At 40.2% G+C, this 18,046-nt stretch overlaps 1 protein-coding gene across 1 annotated transcript; it reads right to left on the minus strand.

Annotated features, from left to right (window-relative positions):
* Nucleotides 1–3,963: 3,963 nt before the first annotated feature.
* Nucleotides 3,964–4,568, minus strand: LOC133793957 (protein GRIM REAPER-like). Its single transcript, XM_062231178.1, has one exon. It carries the CDS (start codon nucleotides 4,510–4,512, stop codon nucleotides 3,964–3,966), a length of 549 nt encoding a protein of 182 aa, XP_062087162.1. The 5' UTR covers nucleotides 4,513–4,568.
* Nucleotides 4,569–18,046: the final 13,478 nt, after the last annotated feature.

The raw sequence follows: 18,046 nt of genomic DNA on the forward strand, positions 1-18,046 counted from the left end.
TCTTAAATATAATAACCTTAATTTATTAATTTCAATATTATTCCACTAAAATATATGAGATTGCACTCTTGTAAGTATAGACATTTATTTATTGAGTACTTTTAAATCATAAAAGTGTTCATCTATTTAATTACTACATACAATTAAAGCCTCTATTAATGGTTCATAATTGATGTAGGAATTAATCACCATTTAACCTCTTCAATTATATCTTGTTTCCTTAAGTACCATTAACTTTACTAGTGAATGTTAATTCATAAAATGATTTGTGAATTTTAGCTCAATAACATTTCAGTTCCAAAAGCCAACTCTTAAGAGGTTAAATGGTGCCCAAAAATTTATTATTCAATTCCTCTGGGAAATGTATAGATTCCATATCTGTATATTATGTGCCCAGCCATTTACATCAATAAGTTCTCAAAACAAAAGTTTTCAGCCTGATCATTCTGACAAACCATAACGAGTGAATCAAAGAACTCATATGACATAAACAAGAATTCCTAATAAATAGAAGGATTAATATCAATTTGTATATGATCATCTTATTGATATGTTTAATTAATACTTATAAAGTAAACGATATTAATAAGTATTAATAACATATCGGGTCCCGTTCATGTATAACCACTTTATACAAAGTACCTCCACTAAGATGTCCTACTACATCAGTAATCCGGATCTAGATTATATGTATTAATAATACTTGTGAATTGTACTTACAATATTTAATCCAAATATTCCACATAACTTGCTATTATTACGGACTGTTTAAATTTGTTCCCAACAATATTAATCCTCTCGTACCAATACAATATTGTAGTCACAATAACAAATTTGAGAATTTTCTAGTATTCATATATTATTATTCTAATAATAATAATAATAATAATAATAATAATAAACAAACAAACAATATATGCAAAAATTCATTTCAATTATTTGTGTACTGGACAAAATTTGTGTACAAATTAAAGCCCAACTAGTCAGCCAGAATAATTCTCTAGGCCCAAAAAAGCTAACAAGGCCCAAACCAATGTAAATGGGCTCACACATATTGGATAAACCATCCAACGGGCCAGCTGGTACCTAGGCCCGAGTCCGGATGCATTCAGTCAGCCAGGGACAGTGAACCAATCAAAGTACACACTCTTCTTCCCATAAAAATCAGAGAAGAACCACTAAGAACGGGTCAGACGGGCAGATAAAGGAGAGGAGAACACAATGAAAAGAAGAACAAAAAATAAGAGCCTCAGGGGTTCAGAACGGGACATGAGATAACCATTATCACTCTACTTTACTCTCTCACTGAAACGAAGTGCTACTCTCTCCAAGCGATCCAGTCAAGCAAGTTGAATCAGTCAGCCTAGTCTGACCCAACCGGACTTGACTCGATCGTTGGATTTTGTCGTCGTCTCTTCTGTCACTCTGACCATTACTACTCATCCATCCATCATTATATCATTATTTTCATTATAGTTTTGTTACTTTCAATTAGCTTTCGTTACAAATCGACTAACTTGAGCGTCAGAGTCTCTTTGGCTGACACCCCACCGATGCTTCCAATTGAACTCTCATCTCTCTCTTTGTTCTTGACAGGTTGTTGGTGCCCATCTAATCAATTGTAGGAAATCACATCTACAATTTGGCGCCCTGGCAATCAGACGATCGACAAAGAGATCAAGGAGTTCACTTGAGAGCCATGCCAGACGTGACTGAGACACCTGATATGTCTGCTCAACTCGCTGCTCTTATTGCCCAGATGAATGAACAACGCGAGAAAATGAGGAGGCTCGAAGCTAAGAATGCTGACCTGCTTGTGCGAATAGAGGCCATGCCCTCTCAAGCCACCGAGGTTCAGCCATCCCACTTCGGAAGTCCAATTAGCCCTATGAAACCTTTGGGTGACCTCACCCCTATTCTAACAATGATGGACCAAGTGAGACAGTTCCATCACCCTTGGTAAGGAATTATCAAACTCCACCCACCATGTCTAACATACAAAATTCTATTGTCAATGCGTGTGAACAGGTAACCATGACTGAACATGGACATTCTTCTGCGCCCGAACCACAATAGATTCCAGGAGTCAGCTAGCCAGCCTCAGCAGCTGGACAACAGCAGATTCCAGGAGCTAGTCAGCCAGCAAATGGACCCAGACAACAGCAGGTTCCAGGTGTTAGTCAGCCTACCGTTGGAGCCAGCCAGACCATCGTTGGAGTTGGTCAGAATATACCTAAGCAGCAGACAATCGGATTGAATCACCCAGCCATGAGCAAGCTATCCCGCATCACAAACATTAGCTCACTTCCAATCCAAGATCCTGAGCTGGCTCGTAAATTGGCCGAGATGGAAGCACTCATCTTGCGAATTCCTGGAATGACAACCCCTATTAAAAAGAGTACAGCAAGCTGCTACGCTGACTCACCTTTCATTGATGATATAGCCATGGTCGAAATGCCGAAAAAGTTCAGCTTCCCCCACATGAAGATGTTTGATGGAATGTCCGATCTCGATGATCATATCTCTCAATATAGGCAGAGAATGTTCACCATTGCCATCCCACGCGACATGAGGGAAGCATGCATGTGTAAGGGGTTTGGTTCTAGTCTGATTGGACTAGCCCTCCAGTGGTTTACTAATTTACCTAATAATTCTATTTCTACTTTTGCACAATTTACTGACACTTTTGTTGAGTAGTTTGCTAGTAGCAGGAAACTTGAAAAGTCTTTATAAGACCTCTACAATATAGTTCAACGACGAGGTGAGCCCTTACGAGAGTACGTAGGCTGCCTCAACAAAGAGAATGTGTCTATAACCCATTGTAATAAAGACACATCCATCTCAGCCTTTCGCAAAGGACTGCACTATGACTCAGACCTATACAAAGAACTTACCAAGTATCCTTGCGAGACGATGGAAGACATTCTCGCCAAGGCCTAGGCACAGATCAAATGGGAGGAGGATGAAGCTAACTATTATCTGTAATGCCCCGGATTCCCTAATATGGTTTAATGGCTGGATTCGTAGGCCGGGAGGGCCATAACTGTTTAATTATGCTATTAAATGTGTTTATGAGAATTATATTATAATATGATGTTGAATGCATACATGTGGGTCCACATTTGCTTTCAGGGGTGTGTTGGTAATTTGGCCCGTTGATGGTATAATTGTATACTTGTTTGCATGTCAATGATATATTGTGAGACCACATTATAATGTGGATTGGTTCGAGTATTTCGGCATGAGACGATCTTTAAATATGATTTATCGGTTTGATCATAACAGGCTTGAGCTCGGGACTCGGGGTGAGTCTAGAAGTTATGAACAAATAAAATTAATTAATTCATATTAAATAGCCAATTAAACCCCAATTTCTATTACACTATTTAAGGTTTTTTCTAGGAGATAAAAAATAATAATAATATATATATTTTTTGAATTATTGATTTTTACATTTGTGGCACAGAAGTGACTAAGGTTAGCACAGTTTCTAATGTATTAATTGGGAAGAAAAAAGAGACATTGGTTAGCACAAACAAAATACAGACTTACAGAAAGTACATTTAGTTTCATTTTCACACGTAAAAGAGCACGAGTAGTACTTTCAATCAGTCATGACTACTCAGTCGAGTAGTGCTTTCAAAGAAACCAATCAAATTAAAAAACAAAATTTATTGAACACATCAACCCGAAAAAATATTCATTCACCATGAATTGTGACATACAATATAAATTACGTATAAAATCCAAATTATTAAAATAAACTTTTAGATACGGAGAACATATCCAAGAATCAGCCGTAGCCCTAGAGAGCCTAGAGTACGTATAGAATAAGTATATACGTACACATACGTAGCAATGAAGACAAAACTATTATCAACATATCAAAATATATTTTTCTATAATATATATGATCTTACCAAAACTCATGACAATATGTTTATATATGTATATTTATATTGGTTATGCGTAACCACAGTAGCCATTATCGCAAGCAACACCGGCCTTGCATCGCTTACCACACTTGCCACAATTTTTTGTATTGATCAAAACTTCGGTGCATCTGCCGTTACAGCAACGCTCATCGAACTTGCACTTGTGGCCACATCTGCCGCAGTTGTTGCGGTCGCCAAGGACGTTACGACAATGCGTTTTGCAGCAGTAGAGAATACTCTTCCCTTTGTTAGCCGGGACCCCATTGCACACGTTGTAATTCTTGGGGTGACATTGAGTGCCTTTCTTTATGATGTAGCTCGCCAAGAATCGACTACTTGATCGGACGTTTGTCTGTGGCGCCTTGTCCAGGACGTAAAAATCTTCTTCGTCGTCGTCGTCGCTGCCGTCTTCTTCGGCATATTGAAGAGCATTGTCAATATTAGTGTCGTTTGTTGACGATGGTGCTGAGATATTTGCTAGTGCTGATACTTGAGAGTTTTCGAATGTGGATAGCAGTAGAAGAAGTGAGGCGATTAGGGAGAGACTGGTTGAGATTTTTATAAGGAAATTGGCCATTATACTCTCTCAAAATCGAGCTAATAGGGTGCTTAGACTTACTACACAAGATAAGTGTAAGCTAAGGGAGATTTAAATGGTGTTTTGAAATGAAAGTTTTGTAACAAAATATTCCATATAATGAGGGAGAAATGCCTCCTTATATGTGAAATGCGTCCAGGTTTTTGGGAGTGTGAAGCTAAAACCTAATTGACAATTACTTATTTGTAGCCAAGATTCTCGGTTGGTTCACAGAATGTTATCATGTGCTTTAATTGACTTTAATTTAGCTAAGTCAATGTAATAATATGTGGCTAGGAGGCTGCTGGCTAACTAGCTGTGCCTATAGCTAGCTAACATGGTTTTGAATCTCATTGTTTTTTTATCTAGAGGTTACTAATTAATAAGATTATTATTTAAAAAATATATGTACTAGAGTACTACTACTACTCCATTATGAGAGCAAGGAACTTAAAGATAGCTAGATACATCCTCTAAATATTTGACCACAAGAGGGTTGCATTAATTTATTCACAAAATTATTTGACTCTTCATATCAAAATAGTGCTATATATAGACATATATAGCTGTATTCTAATAAATCTAAAGTATGAAAACCCCATTTACATTTCATCTACTTTCCAAAACTGACACCCCACACTAGAGGGGGATAAAAAATAAAAAGAAGATTCGAATAATTGCTTATACACGTGAATCAATAATTAAAACAATGTCAAATTATATTCATTTTCTATTATGAAAATCAACTTTCATGTATACACATATTTTACCAAAAATATTAAAGAGAGAAAGTATAGCTTAGATTGTAATGTGATGAAGTTAATATGCCGATTGGTGATGATACCAAGAGAAATTATAGTATATTTTACAATTTATATGACTGCGTGTCATTGGAAAATAAAAAAGTAAAAAGGGGTAATATTGATTGGTCCAAGGAGGAGAGGAATGGGATGATAGTAAATACACGTGTGAGGGATCTTATTTCAAGGCAGGAAAAACGTTAAAATCGCTGGCTTGTCATGTTACTCAACCATGCAATCCAGGCGACAGCAACTCACCAAACACCATGTGTGTCTTTCCGCTTGTTTCAATGGACAAAGCTATTGGGTAATTGTGTGTATGGAATTATGAAATTATATCTGCATAGTTCTCTTCTTCTAAACGTGCCCTTTTGCTGACTTTGGGCTTTTTTCCTCAATTCTATTTCTACCTCACCACAAAATCCAACCAAGATTACGCGTATGCCTCAATATTCTTAGCTTTAATGCTTTTTTTTTTTTTATTCTTGTTCAATAATTAATAGTTATGGCTACGACAGCCATTATATTATGAGCATTATTATGTAGAGGTACTAAAAAAACCGCAACCCATTGAAACTGCTCTCATCCTGCATCAGGGTTTTATAATTACTTTGTGTTGCCATGTGGATTGTATTTTTTTCTTTTCAACTCATATGATGCAATATGATGTGTGGCTATGAATGCACATTTTTTCTACGGGACATGGAGCTTTTAATGGGACGGAGATTTCTCGTCTATCTAGAGAATGAAATGTGGATTCTCCATCTAAATAGAGAACAGAACAAATACAATTTTCCATCCCCAAGTGTTGAATGAGGTGGAGGCAGGGATGACACTCCCCACCCTGACAAAGCCCTTTATTTTTTGTTTTTGTATTTGCATCGGTAATTCAAAATGCCCTATGTGATTTAGAAATTCAGGCTACCATACTTGATTTATATATGAAGAATGGTTAGTTTAGCCATCTCGTGAGCTACTCTTTTGGCTCATCTAGGACATTAGACATGATCTGAACATTACTTAAATGAGCACAAGTTGAGAGAATATCTCTAAATAACTACCCCAGCTAAGAAACTGATACCAGCGAGATGATTAAGCAACTCAATTGCATTTGCACAATCTGATTCAAAAAGGACATCCTTGAAGCCTAGTCTATTGCAGTGGCTCCTTGAAGGAGCAGTTATGCTTGTCGAGATGTTCTGAGATACACAATTGAACTAATCAAGACTATTCTTGTAGACTCTTAGTGGCTAAAGTTCTGCTATCGGTGTGAATTGTTGTAAAGTCTACAACAACAATACTCAATTCTGCAAACAATTTACTAAGCAATAACAAATATGGCCATCAAGAATAACATCAAACACGTAAAGGGAATAAAAAAATAGCACACAAAAGAAAACCTCAATATATACTGGTTTAGCTTGTTGAATCAAGCCTACATCTAGTTGGGCCACATCCAAGAGAAAATCTGATGAGTCTAGTTTTTATTATGATTTGGTGATGTTTTTAGTAGTCTTTTATTTTGTTTTTCCTTGTTTTAGCGCGGGTTTATGCTTTGTTTGGTTGTTTTTATGAATATCAGGAAGAATTGAGCATGTGAAAGAAAATGCCAAAGAAAGGGAAGAAATAACCGAGTTTTCCATCATATTTTGATCAAGAATGGTTCTCAACACAATTTGGAAGTGTTGGTGAAATTTTGGGATGAAAACTTGAAGAAATGAGATTTCCCTTAAGAGCCACGGCATGAGCAAAAGGGAGTCGCGGCTAGGTGGGAAACAGAAGCATTGTTTTTCAGGAAGTCTTCGGGCCGCGGCATGGCTAGATAGAGCCGCGGCATAGATGGGTACTTTGCCCAGAATTCGTCGATGCGGGCCGCGGCATGGCTTCAGAGAGCCGCGGCATGAAAAGGACCTCCTGCCCAGAAATTTTTATACGGGCCGCGGCATAGTGCATGTAGAGCCGCGGCCCGCTTCTTTAATTTTTGAAATCTTAGGTTTTAAGATTGCGAGAAGGAGAAGAAAAGGAGGTACGGACGAAGGGAGGAGTTCTGGTTTTGAAGGCTCAAGCTTAGAGTATTTTTACATGTTTTTCTTCCTGATGTTATCTTTAATTTCTGTTGTGATTAGCACTATGATTATGAACTAATTTTCTGTTTAGGATGTTCAATTGAATCACTTGAATTTCTGTTATGACCTAATGCAATTTTAATTTCCTCTTCTTCAATCTTCTTCAATTCCATATAATCTGTTCTTATAGAGTGATTATTGATTGGCCATCTTTAGTCACATTCATAAGTTTTTAAGTCAAAATCTGAGAAGTGAGATTTAATTATGCTTTGGTTATATTGGACATAATTCTAATTTAGAACGAAAGTATCTGAATTAATTGTGTAACTGTTGTTAAGTTGTGGAAATTAATGCTACCTTTGTGGTTCAATTTACCATAGAAATATAGGAAATTGTCACCTAGGTTGAGTTTATAATTCATAGTATGATTATAGGCTGCTGTTTCAACTTGTTAATTGAATTAGGTAAAAAAATAAGAAGAATTCATACTTTGCATTAGGGAATAATAGGAAGGATAGTTGATGAGATTGAATATCATAATTGTTTCTCAGTGATTAAATTAAAAGTCTTACTATTAGTTATTATTCTATTTAATTGTCGATTATTATTTCTGCACTTTATTGGTTCTTTTGCTGTATTTTACAAAAATCAAGAATTTTAATTCATCAAATAGAACAAGAGATTAATTGACTGGTAATTGATAACTCAGTCCTTGAGGACGATACTTGGTTTTACCATTTTATTACGAGTTTGCGACTGTGTGCACTTGCATAGCAAAATTATCGCAACAAAATCCACTAATGAAATCTGTTACACCCGAATTTCGAGAATAAATAAACAACCTCGAAATGTAGGTTCACAAAGTGTAAGCTCGAGATTAACCAATGGCAACATTATACTTGTATAATTCGTCACTCAGTTCCAGAGTTACGTCATCAATGCTCGAGCGTGAGTAGTAAGCTCGAAGGCAACAAGACTCTTACCCAAAAGATGAATCCGAAAGTTCAATCAACCAAGGAGGTGGCGACAATTGAAACGATGAACTCAAAGCTATGTGTGATCTCAAAAGTGTGTTGGAATAGTATTCAAGCTCAAAGACACGTTAAATTAATGCACATAGATGGTATTGGGAAATCCCTACAATCAGGGGATTTAGTCCAAACTGTGTAATTAACTTATTGTTTAGGGATATTTATTCACAATAAATGTGATCGATTGTGTTTATACTACGGGATATGTTATCCCAATTTAGACTTGATATGTATCTTATAATATCCAAAAGATTAAGGGAGAAATCGTGGACCTAGGCCTATAAATAGTTTGGGAATAATCACTTGTAAAGACAAACCATTTTGTACTGAGAAACACTTTGTGAAATTGCTCTTCCTTGAAGCTTTCACGCAGATTTCAATAAAAGTGACTCGTGGACGTAGGTCGATTTAAAATGTTGAACCATGTTGTACCCTGACTTCAGCACGAGTTCCGTCACTCAGTTCGGGTACAGCTAGCAAATAAATATACGGAGAAATAACCAAGGGAATGATATCTGCTTATTATCCACATAGACAACTCCAATTTCATGTGGACACATGTGGTGTTAGGCGTCTTGGGTTTAACCCGAGCTACGGACACGAAGGTTATGAAGCGCGAGCTCATAATATTCAAACGGTTGTCGAAGTACAAGCTTGGAGGAGATATTCAGCTTGTGGTAATTCTAATATATTGCACACACGCGGATCCCAGAGACTCGGGTCCTTTTATGCGTTTATTTATGACCAGGTTGTGTCCTAGATATTAAGAGAACATTTACTTTGTGATCAAACCATATCCCATTATAAATGGGAATTGCTTGTATTAAATGTAATAATTATGTAAATGCGTGATTGACTCACGCGGTTACCCAAACTTGTCTATGGAATTCCCTTATAAATTTTGGAAATATTGGACAAGGAGGGGGACCATTATTCTGTAATACCAAAACTCTGCCAAAATAGTGAGAGAAACATCAATAATATAGACTCGTGGATTAGGTGGATTTTAACCACTGAACCACGTAAAAGGATCTGTGTTCTTGAGAATTCATTTTACTTTTCATTACGGTTTATTATTAAGCACTAATCTACCTTATTATTTCTTAATACACTGTTGGAGAAAAATTGCGTTAATAGTTTGGTGCTTTCATTGAGAGGAAAATTAGTGCATTATAAAAATCTCAGTGGAATCTCATCATGGTGCTCACTCACTCAATGTACGACAATGAGATAGAACAACCTAGTGGGCAGGAGGCCCATCATACCGCTATTTCGAATGAGCATGGCCCTAAAGTCCAGCAACATCCGGGAAAACAACCGGCGGGTCAAGGCGACACTGGGAGTTCGGCATCATTACCACCGAATCCAAACCCAGGCTACTTAACTGTTCTTGAGATGGAAAACATGCAGTTAAGAAGCCATCTCGCTAAGGAAAACAGGCAAATTAAGGAGGTTTTGGCTCGGTTACCCCCTCTTGCAACCGACGTTAATGTCGGAAAGAGGAAGTGGGTCTCATAAATCCCACTGGAATAACTTATACAAACTAAGCCGGTCAGTCAGAACTGCCACCCCAAGTTCTGTGCCTACAGGGCGAGACCGCCAGAATGCTCATCCCAGTGGCCCTCATAGGGGTCATCAGCATATCAGTCGATCAGTTAGAACCGCAACCCCAAGTTTGGTGACTCATTCACAAGCACCTAGGAATACCCATGGAAATCCACGAGGAGGAGCTGGGACAGGCTCATAGAGACAAAATGTTCCAACAAACCCTCCTACGTCCCGATCGGATCGTCAGGCGCAGAGAGCTAGAAATATTGGGGCAGAGTAGAGGCGGGCTAATCTAGTTTACCCTGATGGGAAAAGGATTGCCTCACCAATAAGGCATCCCCTGTCACCTATTAGACATCCAACACCACCTCATCCTATGCGGGACATTCCAGCTTATGGAGACAGTAGGAGAAATCCTCCTTCGTCAGCCTATACCTACGTCCCACTGACACGTGTTGAAATCCATATCCTCATCCTCAACCGTGAGCTGTAAGTTTCGCAAATGGAAGTTACTGGACTAAAAGTCGACAAAGTGGTAGGTCCGAGGGCGATCTGAGAAATCAGTTGAGTTCGGTACAAAGCCCACAGTACGATTCGCAACCTGATTTGCGTGATCGTCTGAATTCGCAAAGAAAGGATCCAGCTCGGAATGAAGATGTTAGTTATACTCGACAAGATGGATGTCCTTCCATAGTACATGATAATGGGAATGCCCCACCAAACCAAGCTCGAGCTTGGAGGGACAATAACCCATCAAACATGTATGATAGGATGGGAGATGTTAAATAGCCCCCAGATAACCTAGGGACCAAAGACAAAACCCTTGAGAGGCTATCTCTAATGGAAGAGAAAATCAAGAGGCTTTTATCTGGAAAAGATAAAGACGATTGCGACTCGGAGGATGAGCTCGAGCCTTTCGCTCCAAATACTGGGGCGGGCACACATCTGATAGGCTTCAGAATGCCATACTTGTCAAAGTTTTATGGAGATGAAGATCCGTCTAACCATCTCAGGATGTTTAATAGCATGATGATGGCCCACAATGTTGAACTCGATCTAAGGTGCATTTTATTCCCTTCAACTCTGATCGAGTCAGCCAAGCAGTGGTTTAAGCAATACAAGAGGCATTATATAAGTTCGTGGAAGAAGTTTTCTTCTATCTTCAAAAAAGAATTCTGGGCTTCCCAAACAACTCGGGTTAAGGCTAATTCATTAGCCAATGTAAAGTAGCAACCTGGCAAAATGCTGAAGGCATATCTAACTAGATTGGCCAATGTCGCTGCACGAGCTAGGGATGCCGATGACAGCTCCAAGCTCATGGCAATGAGGACGGGAATCCTTGTTAGGGGTGAAAAGAGGCAAGAATTACAGAGAAAATGAGTTAATAGTGTGGACGAGTTCTTGGCACGAGCTCAAAGATAGATTAAACTGGAAGAGGCACGAGCTTCCATCGCAGGAACCAACCAGATCCCTATCCAGCATGTTGGAGCGGTAACGGACGTTGCAGCTACGGCTCAAACCGTTACCAAGAATAACCAAGGGGGGAGTAACAAAAGGAAGGGAAATGGTGAGGGCGACCAGAGCGGAACAAAGAAAAATAAGTCTGGGAAGAAATTCAAGCCTATTTACACCACTTATATCGACCTCACAGATACTAGGGAGCACATCTTTTTGGAAAATTCTACTCGCCTTCCATGGAAGAAGCCAGAACCGTTGAAAAACCAAATAGCGAAGAGAGATCCTTCGAAGTTCTATTGATTTCATAATGATATCGGTCTCAACACCGATAATTGTTGACAACTGAAGGATGAGATCAAAGCTCTCATTAGAGCGGGACCTTTGGCCCAGTACGCCCGAAATCAAGTGGTCCCTAATCAGCCCGTTGGACCAAACCCTTCGTCAGCCCCCGAAGCTCCAGTAAGTCAAACCGGACCTCAAGTGAATCAGGACGATCCTCCTTCGATAATAGGGAGAGATATAGCCACTATTTCAAGAGGGCCTCATATGGCAGGCACGAGCAGAGGGGCTCAGAAGAGGTACATTAACGAACTGAAATCCCATAACGGAGTGGAGTACGTCCCGGAACAGCGGTTATCGAAACAATAGCGATTGGAAAAACAACCAATCATTTTTACAGAAGAGGATGCTAGCCACGTCCAATTCCCACATAACGATCCCTTGGTCATAATCGTTCAGCTAGCCAACCAGAGGTTCTGTAGGACACTAGTAGATAACGGGAGTTCTGTGAATCTACTTTTTAGGTCCACCTTTGAAAAAATGGGGTTGTCTGTAGCAGAATTGAAGGCGACCTCAATGACTCTGTACGGGGTTTTTGGTGAAGGGTCAGCAGCCATCGGGATGATAGAATTAGAGGTAACATTGGGAGAAGGTTCATGAACTGTCTCCAAACTACTTGATTTTGTGGTAATCGGTTGTCCAGCTGCATACAATGTGATTTTGGGCCGACCTGCGTTGATGGCATTTGAAGCCATAACCTTTATCCGCCACCTAGCAATAAAATTCCCCTTAGCTGCGAGAATATGCACCGTCAGAGGTGATCAGCTCGCTGCCAGAGAATGCTATAGCATTTCTATGAAGGGAAAATCATAACCCGAGCAGCAAGCTATGGTCATAAATGACGGAGGCGATGAGTCCCAGGAAGTAGAAGTTACTTGTGGGACGGAAGAACCTCAGCAACAAAAGGACAGTAATGACGCCCAGCACGATGACATTGACCCACGAATAGGCAAAGACAGGTCAGAACTCCAGGCTATAGAAAAGCTCGAGGAGGTAAACATTGATCCCAATGAAACTTCAAGAGTCGTAAAGATTGGGAAGAATCTTAATTATAAAAGGAAGAAGGAGCTGGTCGATTTCTTACAAGAGAATCTGGACATTTTTGCTTGGTCACATGAAGACATGGTGGGAATAAGCCCGAGTGTATCACGCACACTTTAAATTTGGACAAGAACGTGCCTGCAAAATCCCAAAAACGGAGATGCTTGGGAACAGTCCGAGCCAAAGCTCTTGAGGAAGAAATAGCTCGACTATTAAAGTGCAGGTTTATTCGTGAAGCAATATACCCGATCTGGGTCGCCAATCTCATGCTAGTCTCAAAGCCAAACGGGAAATGGAGGACCTGCATCGACTTATTTGACCTGAACAAAGCTTGTCCCAAGGATTGCTTTCCACTACCAAGGACTGGTCAGTTGGTAGATCCCATGGCAGGTCACGAGCTCATGTCCTTCATGGATGCTTATTCTGGATATAACCAGATCGTGATGAATCTTGTTGTAATGCCCTACTTCCTTAGAGTCGTTACTAAGTGAGTTTAAAAATGTGCAATTAACTCGCTAATCGAAGTTTAGATTAAAAGTGTAGCTAAACCGTAATAAGAGTCATACAATTTGAAAATATAATCAACCATTGAAAATTATAAAGATATATACATTTGGGATCCCAAAGTACTGTTTAGAAATATTAACAACTCAAAAATATAATTAGAGTCGACTAAACGACAAAATCAAGTTTAGTACAAACATCTCCCAAAACTACCCCTGGCCGTGGCAGCCAGGCAGGCCAAACATGTAATTGTTGCTTCACGCTCTCTGTACTCATGGTTGGTCGACTTTCCCCTTGCCCTTTCCTACACCATAGAGCACCTGTGAGCCGAAGCCCAGCAAGAAAACTCCACACAAGCAAATAACATATGCATAACCATCAATTAACACATAACAAAACTGCCAACAGGCTAAACACATACGGCCATGCCGTCCCAGGCATTTTACCAGGCCCTGGGTTTGCGGTCTACACTGTGAGGATATCCCAGGTATCCTATAGGGTCTCACCCTAACAATTCGCACTCCGCGTGCTTAATGCTGCTCCCGGCCCCATGTCGTAGTCGGCCTTCGCCGTTCCCGGCCCTCACCGTTCTCGGCCTTCGCCGATCCCGGCCCTCGCCATTCTCGGCCTTCATCGTTCCTGGCCCTCACCGTTCTTGGCCTTCACCGTTCTCGGCCTTCGCCATTCCCGGCCCTCGCCATTCCCGGCCCTCGCCGTTCGCGACTCTTGCCATCATTAGCATATATGCACACATAGCATAATTTAACAAATACTTAAACACATATAAACATAATCAATGGGGGGCTATGCCCTGCAACACAATCACATAGGTTCGTGCCCTGCAACACAAACTATAGGGCCTCGCCCTGCTCTACAAGTACAACTATTTTCTTACCTGTGTCCCGAGCACCGATATCCCAAGCACAGTCCCTTAGTTCGAGCCTCGCTGAAAACCTAGTCACAACGCATCAACAAGATTCATCCATAAAGTCCTAATCCATTAAATAACTTTGGGTCATAATTCTAGTCTCCGGGACCTTGAATTTTATCAATCCGGGTGATAAAATCCACCTCGAGCCTTAACTTTTGGATTCCCGAGCCTAAAACCTCCTTGGAGTCCAAAAACACACTAAGTTCTGCGACCCCATGATCCTATGTTGCGGCCCGCCTCAACTAGAAGCCAACCCCCAAAAAACACCCCATGCGCTACGACCCAAGCTATGGTGTGCCGCGGCCCGCCCTTCTTCCTGGCCTCCCTAATGTTCTAGAGGGCCGCAACTCAACAAGAACAATGCCGCGACCCGATCCTTCGTACCCAGAAAAATCCTCCATTTTTACCACCAAAACCAAGCCAATTTATCCCAAAATCAACCTAACAATCCAATTCATTTATCACAGAAGTCCTAGAACAGTCTCAGCCACAAAATCTAGCTTTAAAACTCATCATATCCCAATTCCAATCTCCAACTTCAAAATCTCAAGAGAACTAGAAACCCAACCAATAATCACAGAATTAATTAGATAAAATCATAGTTTAAAGCTTACCTTAGCCTCTGCTTGAATCCACAAATTGAAACTGAGCTAATCCCCAAGTTTAGAGCTCCAATTCCTAGCTTAATCTTCAAAGTTCCCATTGGTATGGCTTAGAGAAAGAGAGAAAGAAGATAGTTTTGGGTCAATTCCTTGGTTTCTCAGTGCTTCCTCAATTTTGTTTTATTTAACTTAAGTTTCTAAGGTTACCTCAAAGGCTTGGGGTACCAAAAACGTCCCCGAGGGCAAAAATGGTAAATTTCCCCAATATTCCCTCCAAAACACTCTTACTTCAAATATATCTCCAAATATTTATTTTCATAACCCGATAACCCCATAAAACGTCTAATGCCCGAAATACTCCTTGACTCGCCCCGAGACGGGTATTCGACCCTGTTGTGACTTTCTTGCTAAAAAACTCCCTAGGACTGTCCCGGATCATGCAACACAGATATATCACAAATATATCACAATATTCACAATTATTACATTTATGCCCCCAACGGGCTAAAGTTACAAACACGCCCCTAATAACCAAACGAGGCCCACATGCATATTTAATTCACCTAAACATGCATTTCTAATCACATATTCATCAAATTCACAAATGTACATAATAAACCACTTATTGCCCTCTAGGCACGCTAATCAAGGCCCTAAGCTTTATTAGCAAATTTGGGACGCTACACCTGCGGACCAGGAACATACTAGCTTCATGACCCCAAATAATGTATATTGTTATAAAGTCATGCCCTTCGGACTGAAGAATGTCGGTGCTACATATCAATGCTTAGTCAACAAAATATTCGCTAATCAGATCAAGAGAAGTATGGAAGTGTATGTCGATGATATGCTTGTCAAGTCAAAGACTGCTGATAACCATGTATCCGATATAGAAGAATGTTTTGGGATCTTAAGGAGGTATGACATGATGCTAAATCCCTAGAAGTGCATGTTCGGAGTGGCATCTGGAAAATTTTTGGGTTTCATAGTCAACACGAGGGAAATAGAGGCAAATCCCGAGAAAATCAGGTCGTTGTTAGAAATTCCCTCACCCAGGTTGCGTAAAGAAGTTCAAAGCCTCACTGGAAAGGTGGCAGATTTAAATCATTTTATTTCAAAATCTACTGACAAGTGCTTGCCATTTTACAACTTGCTTAGGGGAAACAAAAAATTTGAATGGATTGAGGAGTACGAATAGGCATTACTCAACCTAAAAACACGCCTGGATGAGCCCCCAATATTATCTAAGCCTATGACTGGAGAGCCCCTGTTCCTTTATTTGGCCGTGACAGAAAATGTAGTCAGTGTCGTGTTAGTTCGAGAAGAAGACCATGCTCAAAAACCAGTATATTATATAAGCAAGAGACTTCTCGGAGCTGGTAGAGAAGCTGGCGTTCTGTCTGATATTGGCTTCCAGAAAGCTCCAACCGTATTTTCAATCCCATTCAATCAACGTCATGACCAACCAACCTTTAAGGCAGGTATTGCAAAAACCTGAAACGACGGGATGTCTTTTAAAATGGGCTATCGAGCTTAGCAAGTTTGATTTATTGTACGTGCCACATACCTCAATCAAAAGTCAGGCCCTTGCTAATTTTGTGGCTAAATGCACCGGATTTCTAGAGGAGCTTTTGAAGGAACTGGTGCAGGAGTTATGGAAAATCTTCGTGGATGGATCAACAAACGAGAATGGATCAGGAGCAGGGATCATTTTAATTTCCCCAGAAGGACACAATTCCATACAGCTCTGAGATTTAGATTCAAAGCATCCAAAAACAAAGCCAAATATGAGGCTTTACTAGCTAGGTTAAGAGTGGCAAGGGAGCTCAAGGAAAAATCCATCCAATGCTATAGTGATTCTCAGCTCGTGATTAATCAGGTGTTGGGAGAATATCAAGCTCGAGGTGCCAAGATGGCGGCCTACCTAGCTAAGGTGATGGGAGAGTTGTTCAAATTTGAGTACAATACTATTGAATAGATACCTCATGAATAGAACTCTAATGCTGGTGCTTTGGCAAGGCTTGCCACCACCAAAGAAGTTGAGACATTGAATGTAGTGCCAGGGGAGTTCTTGGAGAATCCAAATGTAACAGAAATGGTAGTTGTCAAAATGATCAACACAAGACCGACCTAGATGACTCCCATAATGGAATACCTCACAACAGGAAGGCTACCTGATGATAGAAATGATGCAAGAAAAATACGATATCAAGCTCCGCAGTATGTGATAGTGGATCGGACATTGTACCGACATGGTCATTCATTGCTTGTCCTATGATGTATTCTGCCCGAGGAAGTGAAAACCATTTTGTAAGAAGTGCACAAAGGCTTTTGTGGAGATCATGGTGGGGGGCGAAACCTAGCACTAAAAATACTGAGCCATGGCTTTTTTTGGCCCACTCTAACAAAAGATTCAATCTCGTATGTCTAGAAGTGCGACAAATGCCAATGTTTTGCCATAATTGTCCGAGCTACTCCAGTTGAGCTAATGATGATCTCATCTCCGTGGACATTCGCGATATGGGGAATCGATCTAATAGGGTCCCTACCTATGGGAAAGGGAGGAGTTCAATACGAGGTGGTGGCAATCGACTATTTCACGAAGTCGAACCTCTAGCAACCATCACTTCAAAGAAAATCCTAGAATTCATGCTAAAGAGTATTACATGTCGATTTGGGCTTCCTAAAAAGATCATGTTAGACAATGGGACACAATTCGACATTGATCTTTTCACTGACTTCTGTGAAAAATACGGCATTATTAAGAGTTTCTCCTCGGTAGCGTAGGCCAATGGATAGGTCGAGGCTGTGAACAAAACCCTAAAGGCGAGCCTGGAGAAGAGGTTAGATGAGGCCAAAGGATTATGGCCCAATCAGCTTTCGCAAGTACTTTGGGAATACCAAACTTCTCACAGAACCTCCACGAGACATACTCCTTTTTCCTTAACTTTTGGAACCGAGGCCGTCCTTCCAGTCGAAGCCATGGTAGCCACTCACAGGAAAAGGACATTAAACCAAGAGCACAATGAGGGACTACTTAACACATCCCTCAATCTGATTGAAGAAAAACGAGAAGAGTCGCAGTTACAGCTCGCCCATTATCAACAAAAAAATCACTCGCTATTTTTATTCTAAAGTTAAGACACGTAGATTTGGATTGGGCAACCTGGTTCTCCGAAGGGTATTTCTAGAAAACAAGGATCCCAAGGATGGT

Source organism: Humulus lupulus, chromosome 8, assembly GCF_963169125.1.
Source record: "Humulus lupulus chromosome 8, drHumLupu1.1, whole genome shotgun sequence".
In the NCBI taxonomy this organism is placed as follows: Eukaryota; Viridiplantae; Streptophyta; class Magnoliopsida; order Rosales; family Cannabaceae; genus Humulus; species Humulus lupulus.